Source organism: Festucalex cinctus, chromosome 12 (assembly GCF_051991245.1).
Source record: "Festucalex cinctus isolate MCC-2025b chromosome 12, RoL_Fcin_1.0, whole genome shotgun sequence".
Lineage (NCBI taxonomy): Eukaryota > Metazoa > Chordata > Actinopteri > Syngnathiformes > Syngnathidae > Festucalex > Festucalex cinctus.
Genome location: NC_135422.1, coordinates 13,319,802 through 13,331,639, shown reverse-complemented (window position 1 = coordinate 13,331,639; position 11,838 = coordinate 13,319,802). Strand labels below are relative to the sequence as shown.

Genomic DNA, 11,838 nt, shown 5'->3' with positions numbered 1-11,838 from the left:
TTACCGCTATTGTTCCGAGGCTCCGTGACCTTTTTCAGCCATCTTTGCTTTTCTCGTCGCGCAGCACGCATCCTTCATGGAGACTTTTGTGTTTGCGCTGAGCCTGGAGAGCCTCCGCTGCAGCGCCCTGCGGCTCAAGCTGCAGACGCACGGGGCCAGGAAGCGCACGGCGGGCGAGTGCGTCCTGTCGCTGCGGACGCTCGGCCCGCAGGAGAGCGAGCAGTGGCTGCCCCTCAGAACTCCTTGCAAGTCCGCCGTGAGTACCAACAGGGCGAGAAATCACACCGAGGTGAAATGTAACACGGTCAAATCAAGTTGAATCCAGATCTGATCCCGATTGCGTGTTTGTTGCAGTGTAAACAAAACGTAACATGGTAAACCTCATTAAACGGGATCAAATATTGTGACTTTATGTGAACAGAGTTCAATTTTAGTTTGTTCTGTGATTCCAACAGTGAAGCATTCGTTCCACTACTTGAATCACACTTGACCTTAATGTAAATGCAACATGGAAAATGCCTGGTAAATTTCCATCATTTGTAAATTCAACATTTTCATCGAAATTTGGTATGTGTGCAGTTTCATGGTCAAATCAAGAAATTAAGTTCAAACTAGATCTGATCTGGTTTGCTCTTTTCTTTGCCTTAATGTAAATGCAACATGGAAAATGTCTTGCAAATTTCCATCTTTTGTAAATTGAACATTTTCATCAAAATTTGGTACCTGTGTTCAGTATCATGGTCAAATCAAGTTCAAACTAGATCCGATCTGGATTACTCTTTTCCTTGCCTTACTGTAAATGCAACATGGAAAATGTTTTGTAAATTTCCATCATATTCATGTATATTCAACATTGTTCATGAAATTTGGTATGTGTATGCAGTATCATGGTCAAATCATGTTCAAACTAAATCCAAACCGGATTGCTCTTTTGCCACAATGTAAATGCGATATGGAAAATGTCTTGTAACATTCCATCACTTATAAATTCAAAATATAATGAAACTTGAGTTGTGGGCACACACCTAAATCTAGTTGAAACCAAATCCAATCCGGATTGGTCTTTTACCACAATGTAAACACAACATGGAACATTTATCATTTGTTTCATTTTTTTTTTAAATGTCTAGAGGTGTAAGGCGATTCAAAATTTTAATTGTAATTAATCGCATGACTTCAATAATTAACATAGGATTAATCGCAAATTAATTGCACATTTAATATCTCAATTGATATCTAAATTTACTATCAATGTACAATAAAATATTTGCACTTTAACCGTCAAATTAAATTGAATCCAGATCCAATCTGGATTGCTAAAACACAACTGGGTGACTCCCGTTTTACATTGTTGCATAGGGTTCTTGCTACAGCATGGTGCCAATGTTTGTATGTGCCAGGGTAGCGGCAGACTAATACGGGCTAATGTTTGCACAGTGTGTCAGCTAATCAGCGCCGATGATGGGCCTCCATCATAAACCAGTTTTATTCTGGGCTGTGGCGAAATGCGGTCCGACTCGCTGCACAGCTGTTGCGGCCAAACACTCCTTCCCGTTTCCTTACCCGTGAAAGGGAACATTCCGGATTGACTGGTTGTTTATCTGTGCAAGATGCATGACGTCCCAATCACGTATTCTGAAGAGAAAGTTTGTTATTTCGGACTTCAAAGCACATCAAGACCTCCCAAGTTGTTTTTTTCTGTTGAGAACGGGGAAATTTATGGCGAGTGGGGGTTAAATGGGTTCACACAGTGGCTCATCTTTATATACTTTGAGGATTTTTTATTTATTTTTTTTTTCTTGTCCCCATCTACCCTCCCAGCACACACAAAAGCACCATTTTGCTGCAATCACTGCGGTTATTTACTTGGAAGGGTTGAAGATGGAAGGACTGCTTCCACTTGCTTCTTAGATAGCGACCTAGAAAGTCAAAACAAGAACAGAAGACCTCCGCCAAGGCTTCAAAGTGGAGTAGTGAGTCATCACTGTCAACAAGTTGAAAAGCAAAATTGAGGTCCAGATTGGGAAAAAAAATAACAAAAGTCGGACGTTAGCATGTGAATATTTTTAATGGGATTTTTTCCATACCCTGTTTACATTATGGCCAATCTGGACCAGATCTGTCTTCAATTTGGTTTTGACCCCAGCCCATGCATTCACATGGCAAATGTCATTCAAACCAAATTATTACATGCGATGATGATCATGATAATTATTAACAATAATAATATAATATAAAATATGAAAAATGATATAACAATACATGATGATTGATCATCATATTTATATTGTTTCATAAAACCTGCAAAAAAATATATACTGGATATATAAAAGCAATTCCAAGTGAAGATTGCAGTTCTTGTTAATTAGGGGCGAGGATGCCAGCTGCACGTGTCAACCTGCTTCCAGCCCGTCTGCAGACGCATGCAAGTCCGAGTCCTCGCCGCCCAAAACCTGCCAGCCTGTTCCTCGCCCCTCCCACCGGGTAAACCGCCACGTCAATTTCATATCAGCAACATTACATTCTTATTATCATGATGGTGATTTCTCCGGCAGCGTATGCGGTGAGTGTTGAGATGCACGGGGCCGACGGGCTGCTGGCCAAGAAGAAGACGCGAGCGCTCAAAGCCACCAGGGGGCAGTGTCAGTGGGACGACACCTTTCACTTGGACCTGGACGCCCTGCACCCGGCTGAATGTGCGCTCTCGGTCAAACTGTTCAGCTGCAGCTCGGTCAAAAGGAAGCAGTGTGTTGGACAGGTCAGTTATTGGGCGCTCTAATTGATTTCCGTTACTGGTCGGTCTGTAACGGGTTTTTTGTTACTCGTCAGTCTAATAGCCTTGAGTTATTGGTCAGTCTAATAAATTTAAGCTATGGGTTGGTCTACGTTGCCTATGTATTCAAGTTATCGGACGGTGTAGTTAATACATGTACTAATGGGTTTGAGTTATTAGTCTTTGTCATTGGTCCGCCTAATACACTTGAATTATTGGCCGCTCTAACCCTTTTAGTAATAGGTTTGAGTTATTGGTCCATCTAACACACACACCAACAGGCTAAAGTTATTGGTTGGTCTGACACACTTGAGTTCTAATAATCATACAAACAGGTTTAAGTCATTGGTCGATCTAATACACGAGTTTTTGGTTAGTTTAATACGTTTACCAGCAGCTTAGAGTTATTGGTCCTCTAATCCACTTGAGCTATTGGCCGGACCAATACATTATGTGTTCAAGTTATTGGTCGGTCTAATACAATTACTAACAGGTTTGAGTTATTGGACTGTCCAACATTTACTAAATGGTATGAGTTGTTGACCAGTCTAATATACTTAACTTAAGGGCGTGTTGGAGTTATTGGTCAGTCTAAAACATGTAGGAGTCGGTCCATGTTGCTGAGGTTGCATTTGTGGTTGATTGTGCAGGTCCAGCTGGGATTGGACAGCTTCACTCGGGAAGCCGCGGAGCAATGGAAGGACACGGTGGAAAATCCTGAAAAAGTGGTGGCGGTGTGGCACACTGTGACCTAAAGTGACCTTTGCTTTTTTTTTTTTTTTTTTTCATGTGAAGCGCAATAGCACCGCAACACGCAATTTGTCAACTGACAGTTTCGACAAAAGACTGAGAACCCGCTCACATTCACGCACTTCACATGTTCACTGAAGTACTGTACGAGCAGAATATTATTATACTTGAGTTATAGGTCGGTCTAATACACTTGACCTACTAGTCGGACTAATACATATACAAATTGATTTGAGTTATTAGTCAGTCCAATTTATTAACATTTTTGAGTTATTGGTTGGTCTTATATGCTTGAATTTCTGTTCGGTGTAATGCACTACAGCTTTTGGTTGTTTAATACTTTTACAATCAGGTTAGACTTTTTGGTCGGTCTAATTTACCATGTTTTAGTTATTGGTCGGTCTACTACAGTACAAGAATTGGTCGTCTAATACTTATACAAGCAGGTTTGAGTTTTTGTTCGGTCTAATTTACAAATATGTTTGAGTTATTGGTCAGTCTAATTTGTTAACATGTTTGAGTTATTGGTTAGTCTAATTTTCTAACATGTTTGAGTTTAATAGAATAACTTACTGGTCAGTCTAATACACAAATGAACAGATTCTCGTAATTGATCATTCTGATAAGTTACTAACTGGCTTGAATGTACTGGTCAGTCTAATACTGTACACTTACTAACATGTTTGTGTTATTGGGCAGTCTAATGGCCTTTAGTTTACTAACAAATTTGTGTCAGCCCACTACACTGATTCATGCTGTTGGTCATTTGAAAAACGTACTAACCATTTGAATGTATCGGTCCCAGGTGTGAGTTATTGGTTAGTCTAGCGCACTTATAAAGTAGATTTTGAAACATTTCATACCATTGTCGCTTGAATATTGCGTGTTATTTTTGTTGTTGTAACTTATTGAAGATTGTTTACATTCATGTTTGAGTAGTATTCAAACCTTAGCTGCCGTAAGCACTTTTATTTTTTGATAGCGTGGTTTTAAATTGTATTAGTTTCGTGCAATTAAGCATTGGCGTCATTGTGTGCTTTTCAATCCGTTTGAACCGTACGAGAGGACACGGACGCGCGTTTGCTTTGACGGGAAGCGTTAGTCACACATTGGCGGCCATAAAGGGAACAGGACTCTGTCATAAAATAGGTCAACAACTGCAAATTGAGAACTGTCAAGGCAAACAGCAAGAGAGAGAAATAATAATCAGACCCTACAGGCCATGTTTTTTTTTTTTTTTTTTTTTTTTTGTTTGTTTGTATTAGATTCCCTAAAAGCGCCAATTTCAGCGTCATTTTATGTTTTGGGAAATGGCCACCAATTATTGCGCAACAATGGTGGAGGTGCTGATGACCAAACAAGAGTAGTGACACGAGACAAAATGGTGGCGTGCTGTTTTGCAAGAGTGACACTGGGATGAGGGGATCGCCACCTGAGGGACTGTCACTCGTTTACATTGGACTCTTCGTTCTGTTCTTGCTTGCTTGCTTGTGTTTATCTCAAAAGTTGTGAGCCAATAAAGAACGGATTCAGTTTTGTTTTTAAATCATGACCCTGGTTGCGTATCACTTTTGGAGCAAAGACGTGACTCAAAAAGCTTACAAAAATGTGGAGAAAAAAAAGTTGAATTTCTTTGCATTCTATTTAATGACATCACTGTTGTTGTTTTTTTTAATTATTATTATTTTTTTAAATAAAGTACAGTACAACAATAAAGTCTTATTTTACTTATTAAAAATCACACTACAAACTTTTTTTTTGGGGGGGGGACGCCGGAATGGATTAACCCCATTTCCATTAAGATAATTTGAGATATGAGATGTTATTTTTGTTATTCTTTTATTTCAAAGTTTAATAAATATTTGTTTTATTTCAAACTGTCAGAAATATTAGTTTATTATTATTACATTCAATTATTAGATTGTTAGAATTGTGATATGTCAATTGGATATTATTATTATTATTATTATTATTACAGCACAAGTATTTATGTATTAGCAGGTGATTATTTATATCATTATTAAGATTATTTGTTTAAATATCATACTATTTTTGTCGCCGTGTTTATGTCAATATAGTTAAGTATTTTTTCTTATATTGTTTACTTTAAATACTGTATATGTACCTGCTAGCATATATTGACTGTACTGTATTCTTTTTTTAATATATTTACATGATTAGCATAAGATAGCTAGTAGTTGCCTCTTTTGTAAACACAAACGTGAAAAACAAAAGCGTCCTGAATTTATTTTAATTATTTTATTTTTATTACGCATTTTGTGCGTGTGTGTGGGGAAAAAAACAAACTTCCTGTTACTGGTAGTCTGGTGTTAGAGCACCCTCGTGTGGTCGTTAGCTGAATGTTCAAAATGGACAAAGTAACAGTTTGTGCGCATGTCCATACGTACAGTGAGTGTAGATAGATAGATAGATAGATAGATAGATAGATAAAAAAAAAAACATCTAGTAAATTAAACTCATCTTTTTTTTTTTTTTTTTTTAAATAAAGATTGCTTCCTGCTTGTATTTTATGAGTGTGTTGGAGATGTGTGCATTTTATTTCAGGAATCCCTGACTATGGGTGGTATGATAAACAACTGACTTATTGGCCAGAGCAGAACCTCTGAGTTGTGAGATGGCGAGTGAGTGAGCAAAAGGTCGCTCCGTCGATCAGGTCAGGATGGAGCCAGAACATTTCCAGTGGGGCGGCAAGGCTGGCAGAACAGCTCACTTAAGAGATGGCCATAAGATTGACCACTTGCTAATGTCACCTGACCAAGCCCCGAAAAAAACAAGTGAGACGGTCATTACCTGAGCCTTTAGGCACCTGTGATGTCATTTCCATTCAACAGCAAGTGGCAAAATGGCCGCCGCCTGAGTTGGCTTAAAAACAGATTGATTTTTCTGAATGAATTCATATTCCACAAACCTAACATGAATCAGAATATCGTGTTTAGACTAGTGGGCGCACATATTATTCATAAAGTTTTTCTTTTTTTGCTTTCTATCTAAGAAACAAGACAGAACTAAGTGGGGTGAGGCAAGGAGGGGGTCATTCAGTTGGCTTTGTGCACTGAAAGACGAATGACAGTGACAGAGAGAGAGAAGTGAGCAGAGTGTCAGCTCATCCATCACTGGGCGTTAGTGTCATTATTCAATTACCGGCCATCCTTAACACTCTTCAACGCACACAACGTGTTATGTGTGTGTGCGTGTGGTGAGCGTATTAGCCTTGCTTGCTTACAAGCTTTCAGAGTAGGGACCCTTACATCCTACTCATGTCACCCTATGACACCCTCAAACTTAATCTTTCTTCAAATCGTCAGGCTTCTTCTTCCAGCTGCTTTGGGCCAAACTAGATGCCGAGGGCCTCGAGTTACTTGGGGCTAGGGGGCCCCATAAAATTCCTCATACACTAATGGTCAATAAATACAGTTTTTACTTATTTGCTTACATTAATTATGTTTTTCCTTTGCTAAAATGCCAGCTGAATGCTTCTCGTATCATATGTGCCCCCCCCCCCCGCCACCCTCTCAGCTTCTACTGCGTTGGATCAGTCCATCTTACTGCGCATGTGTAGAAAGTATCCAGGAAATCGGCGGCAAAACACAAAGCGAACAGTGCGAAGAGCGAGACAAGAAAGGAGAAAGTAAAATAAACAAAAAATGAAAAGAAGCTATCCTAGCGGGGCTGAAAGAGGAGGAGGAGGAAGAAGGAGGAAGCCAGTTTATTTACGAGTTAGCAAAAATGACAACATTCTTCACTGCATCTGCGTCAGCGGCTAGCCAACAACGTCGACTTCTGTTGGGGACGCAAAAGCTAGTAAGTAAATGAGTATCAACTGTCCAGCTGGTGATAGTTCCCCTGTATTGATAAATATTTATTTATCCCATTTAACTCAGCAAAGCGTATTTGTGTTTTTAGCCCTTAATGTCTCAACGTGTGCATTTAAAACATTAAAAAGATTAACAACTGCTCCCGCAACTAAAATGAGTTCTCAGTGTTATAGTTTTGTATTGATATTGCTTCAATCAGTGTATGTTATCATTCAATGCTGGAGATGTTTAGGTAGTGCTCATTTTAAATGAATTAATGTGCTATCGGACAATTTAAGTAATTTTCATATATTTGTAGCATTATGAGTCTCTCCTGTGAGTTGCAGCTTGTTTTCAGGGTTGCCGTGATGCATTTTCCAAACTGGCCCAAGATTATTTTATTTATCTATTTATTTATTTATTTATTTATTTTTAATTAATGTTTTATTTTTATTTTTAGTTTTGGCTTAAGAATCACCCCGCAAAGGAATACTCTTTCACTTTAAGCATGAATATAATTTTGGGGGCTATATGGATTTCATTGTGCAGGAAGTGTTTGAAATATGTAACCAGCCACATAATATACAATAGTGGAGTATTTATTTATTTTTTTAAAAGACCTGTTGCTTTGTGTGTGGTCTTCTCTTTCTAAAGAGGCCCATTCCTACTTTAAATACTTTTGCCTACTTTTTTTTTTTTTTAAATCCACCTCCTACATGTGTGGTCCTTGATGGAGTTCTACTTCAATATTGCAGCACAACCATCCCGCTGTTGTCTGACTTCACCTTCCCCGACATTGCTCTTAACATTCGTCTCTCATTTTTTCCCAGTGTGTCTTCTCCTTCTCCTTTGTGAGGTTGTTAGAACAAGAGCTCATTAATAACCTGCGCTCATTAATAACCTACACTCTCACAGTCTTTGCAGGTGGAGCGTGACTCCCGTTGCTTGTGTGGGGCGGCGGGGATGTATATGTGTGCGTGTGGGAGTGGGTGTGCGTGTGTGATAGCCAAAGGCAAAAGCTTCCCATCAGGGTCAACCTCAAGGACGTGTGTCATCTGATGCACTTCATACACATGCAGGTCGGAAATACAGTTCCGTTTGATCGGTCTTTCATGTGTAGACGCACACATGTATTCCTCATGGTTTACATGCTTCGTGGGGACCGTAGGGGGAATCTTGGGCACTCACTTGTGGACAATGGCTGTAAAGTAATATTTTTTTTCCCCCCACTCCAACACTTTTGTTGGCTTACTCTCGGTGTGTCATCATCGTAATCGGACCGCGGACCGATATCGGTATCAGCCAATACTCAAGACTGCAAATCGGTATCGTAACGGAAGAGCTGTTCAATCAATCAAAATTCAATTACAATTTTACACTCCACAATTACAACATCTGCATAATTGTAAATAAAAATTACTGGTACTAATTTTGAGTTGTTAAATTTAATATATTTGAACCTTTTTTTTTTTTAAATTCTAAAATGACAAATTTAATAAATCTTGTTTGGTCCAAAAGGAACTTGCATAATTATAGTGTTTCAAAGACGTCCTTTACTACTAATAATCGGTATCGGCCCTGAAAAACCATATTTGTCTATCTCTACTACAGTTGATGTCGTTTATAAATTTTGAGCGAAAACAAAGTAAAAGTTTTGATGAATTAACAAAACATATTACCCAGCTGTACACTAAAGGACCAGAAGTGAGAAAATAAAATTGATAAAGTGGTTTGTTTTGGTTTTGGGTAAATTTGTGTTTGTGTTGAGCTAATTTCCCATTCTCCTCTCACACCCTATCCAACATTTAACAAACTGCCATTGAACATTTGTGCGCGAAATGGGGCAGAAGAAACAACAGAGTGGAAGCCGTCTCACACACAAGTGTCGTGAATACGATATCAGCAACACATCAGTCCGCGTACACCGCACGGGAAGCGGGACACTCCTGATGAATATTACACGCACACGTCTCTCTTTCTGGATGTGTTTTAAAAGCTTTTTTCTGTCTGCATTGACATCAGCTGCATGCTTGCTCCACAACTGTCATAGCGTGCCACGTATACATTAAAATCACGCATAGCTACCCTGAGACTGCTGTGTTAGGATGTGAAGTGATAGGACGAACGTGTCTGTGTGTGTTCGCTGCATATCCATAAATATGTCTGCTCAGAAGCACATGTCATTAACACGTATGCAAGAGCAAAAAGAATATGTGATGTACATTAAAAATATATCCATTCATGCAAATCAGGCTTTTATACGGTTGCAAGAAAAAGTACAGTGCATCTGGAACTTCATGTTTTTTTTAATTGTATTTTGCTATATTACACCTTTATTAAAAACGGATTACATTACAGTGATGGTAGAGAGGACACAACCCCCCCCCCCCCCCAAATATATTTAAAAAAAAAAAAATCCCTTTTACTTCTTCCATTAACGGATGATCCATATTTGGGTGTTGTGTGCACAATTTGGAGGGATCTTTCGCCTGCGCTTCGATAAAATCCACCAAAATTGTGGTACACTACCTGCGCCACAACTTAGACCTGCTTTTAGGTGGTCTAAAATGGAGGCTGCTTTTGCTTACGAAATTGCCAGATGTACTAGGGGAGTGCAATACAATACTGTGGAACCCCAATCAAGGCGTAGCGCAGACAACCAAATTCCCGAACACGTTAAACTACACTTGAAAATGAAGATGCAGCCATTTTGAACCCCTTGGACAGACTTGGATTTGTGTCGAAATTCGGGTGACCAGATTTTCAAAATTAAAAGATGATAGATGATGCAAGGATTTGGGGGGGAGAATGACGACGTGCAGAATCGTATTCATTGACGGCGAGCCAGGCAAGCTTATCGGTTGTTATTACTAGTTTAGCTAATGCTAAATGCTATCTCGAGTGACAGTTCAACAGCACTGAACAATTGTCCAAATTATCCAGCCATTTTTTGCTCGGCTAACATTGGGTTTGCCCGGTGACCGCTGGATTCGGCGAGTAGGACTACATTTCCCATGATGCGTAGACACGAAAGCAGGAAGTAGTTCTGCTTCTGGTGTGACGAAAACATGCCTGTTAGCGATTAGATGTAGATGAGGATGCAAATGTAAAAATGAAAGTAAATATGAAATAATTTAACAGTTACATTTCTTTGTAAATTGTTTGCTGTATGAATCGCTATGACAAATGTGTGATTGACATTTACACATGGTGCCTAAATTGGTGATAAAATGTGATCTGATCTTCTAAGTTACAACAATAGACAAGCAGTTTTTCACAGTTTATTGAACACAACGTTAATATCATAATGCTCAGAAGAAGAAAAAAAAAATCAGCCAATGCTTGTTTTAATTGGGCAGGGTATCTTAAAGCAACAGCATCAATCTCGTCACCTTGCTGTTAGCTTTTGTCAATATATTAGGAGCTCACAGTGACAGTACAATACTAATACCAACAACAACAAGTCAGTTGCTTAATGTGAAGCGACTCGTCTCTCGCAATAATCTTTTGACTTTGGAACAGATTATCTCCAAAGGGAGTAGGTTTTTTTTTCATCTAATTCCAAACAACAACTTCCTCCGTAGCGTTCATTAGATTTCATTTTAGTGGAAAGAAAAGACAAGAAGAAGCGACCTAGGTTTGACATTTTTCCAATTTAAAAGTCATCCTGCCGACATGACACATTTGGGTTGTTATTAATCACAAACGTGACAGCTCCTCCAGCCAAAAGCGCTGCAAATTCCCCAAACATCTGTTCATAAGACAACGATATTTACTTATAAAAACAAAAAAGAAACTCTCGGCTCGCTCTGATTCACAATCGGTGTGAATACCTTACAGAGCCGTGAAAAACTATTTGTTGTGACACTTTAAATGCACACGCACTGCATCATTGTGTCATCCTGACCACTTCATTGATTTTTTTTTACTTTGCAGTATACATATTGAGAATGTTCAGGTTTGATGCTGAACGTCTGAGCACAAGCCAGAAATGCAAAATGAGTTAAGCCGAGACAGCGAAGCCCACAGACGCCGCAGTTACCTGATCCGGTGCCAGTTGGGCAACCGTCCAATTGCCTGCCTGCAAAAAAACAAAACAAAAAAACAAAACAAAAAAACAAAACTCTTCACTCATGATTTATCTACATTCACAATAAACCATAATAAAAACAAAAAAAAAATCGTTATCAAAATTTAGAGGTCGTCTGTATGTAGGCTTTGTTATCATTAGAGAAGGCTTTTGTATTAGAGATGCAACAGATGGCAATGCCAATAGGAAATTTATAGTCTATACAGAACAAAGCGAAGTATTTTAAACTTTTTGAGTTTGTATAATGTCCTCCAAGTACTGTGGTAAATATATGACGATTGAGCGATTAGACCCAGCTACTGTATTGTATTATGTATAAAAAAAAATATATATGTCAAATTAGTCAAGTCATCTTTATTTATATAGCGCTTTCAAATTAGTGCCAGTTGTTTGAAAGTAGAAAGAAATTC

The 11,838-nt window shown here is 38.8% G+C and overlaps 1 protein-coding gene and 1 long non-coding RNA gene across 3 annotated transcripts in view; both read left to right on the top strand.

Moving 5' to 3' along the window:
* tc2n (tandem C2 domains, nuclear) overlaps window positions 1-4,766 on the top strand; it is a 10,127-nt gene extending 5,361 nt beyond the window's left edge. The window contains exons 9-12 of the mRNA XM_077539042.1: window positions 65-256; window positions 2,370-2,484; window positions 2,556-2,758; window positions 3,424-4,766. Of these exons, the coding sequence (XP_077395168.1) occupies window positions 65-256; window positions 2,370-2,484; window positions 2,556-2,758; window positions 3,424-3,528 (615 nt within the window). The 3' untranslated portion in view covers window positions 3,529-4,766. The remainder of the gene's footprint in view (window positions 1-64; window positions 257-2,369; window positions 2,485-2,555; window positions 2,759-3,423) is intronic.
* A 2,357-nt stretch (window positions 4,767-7,123) lies between these two features.
* The window catches only part of LOC144031301 (uncharacterized), a 169,324-nt gene continuing 164,609 nt past the window's right edge, over window positions 7,124-11,838 (top strand). For both annotated transcript variants that reach the window (XR_013287491.1, XR_013287490.1), the window contains exon 1: window positions 7,124-7,345. This is a non-coding gene — a long non-coding RNA (uncharacterized LOC144031301). The remainder of the gene's footprint in view (window positions 7,346-11,838) is intronic.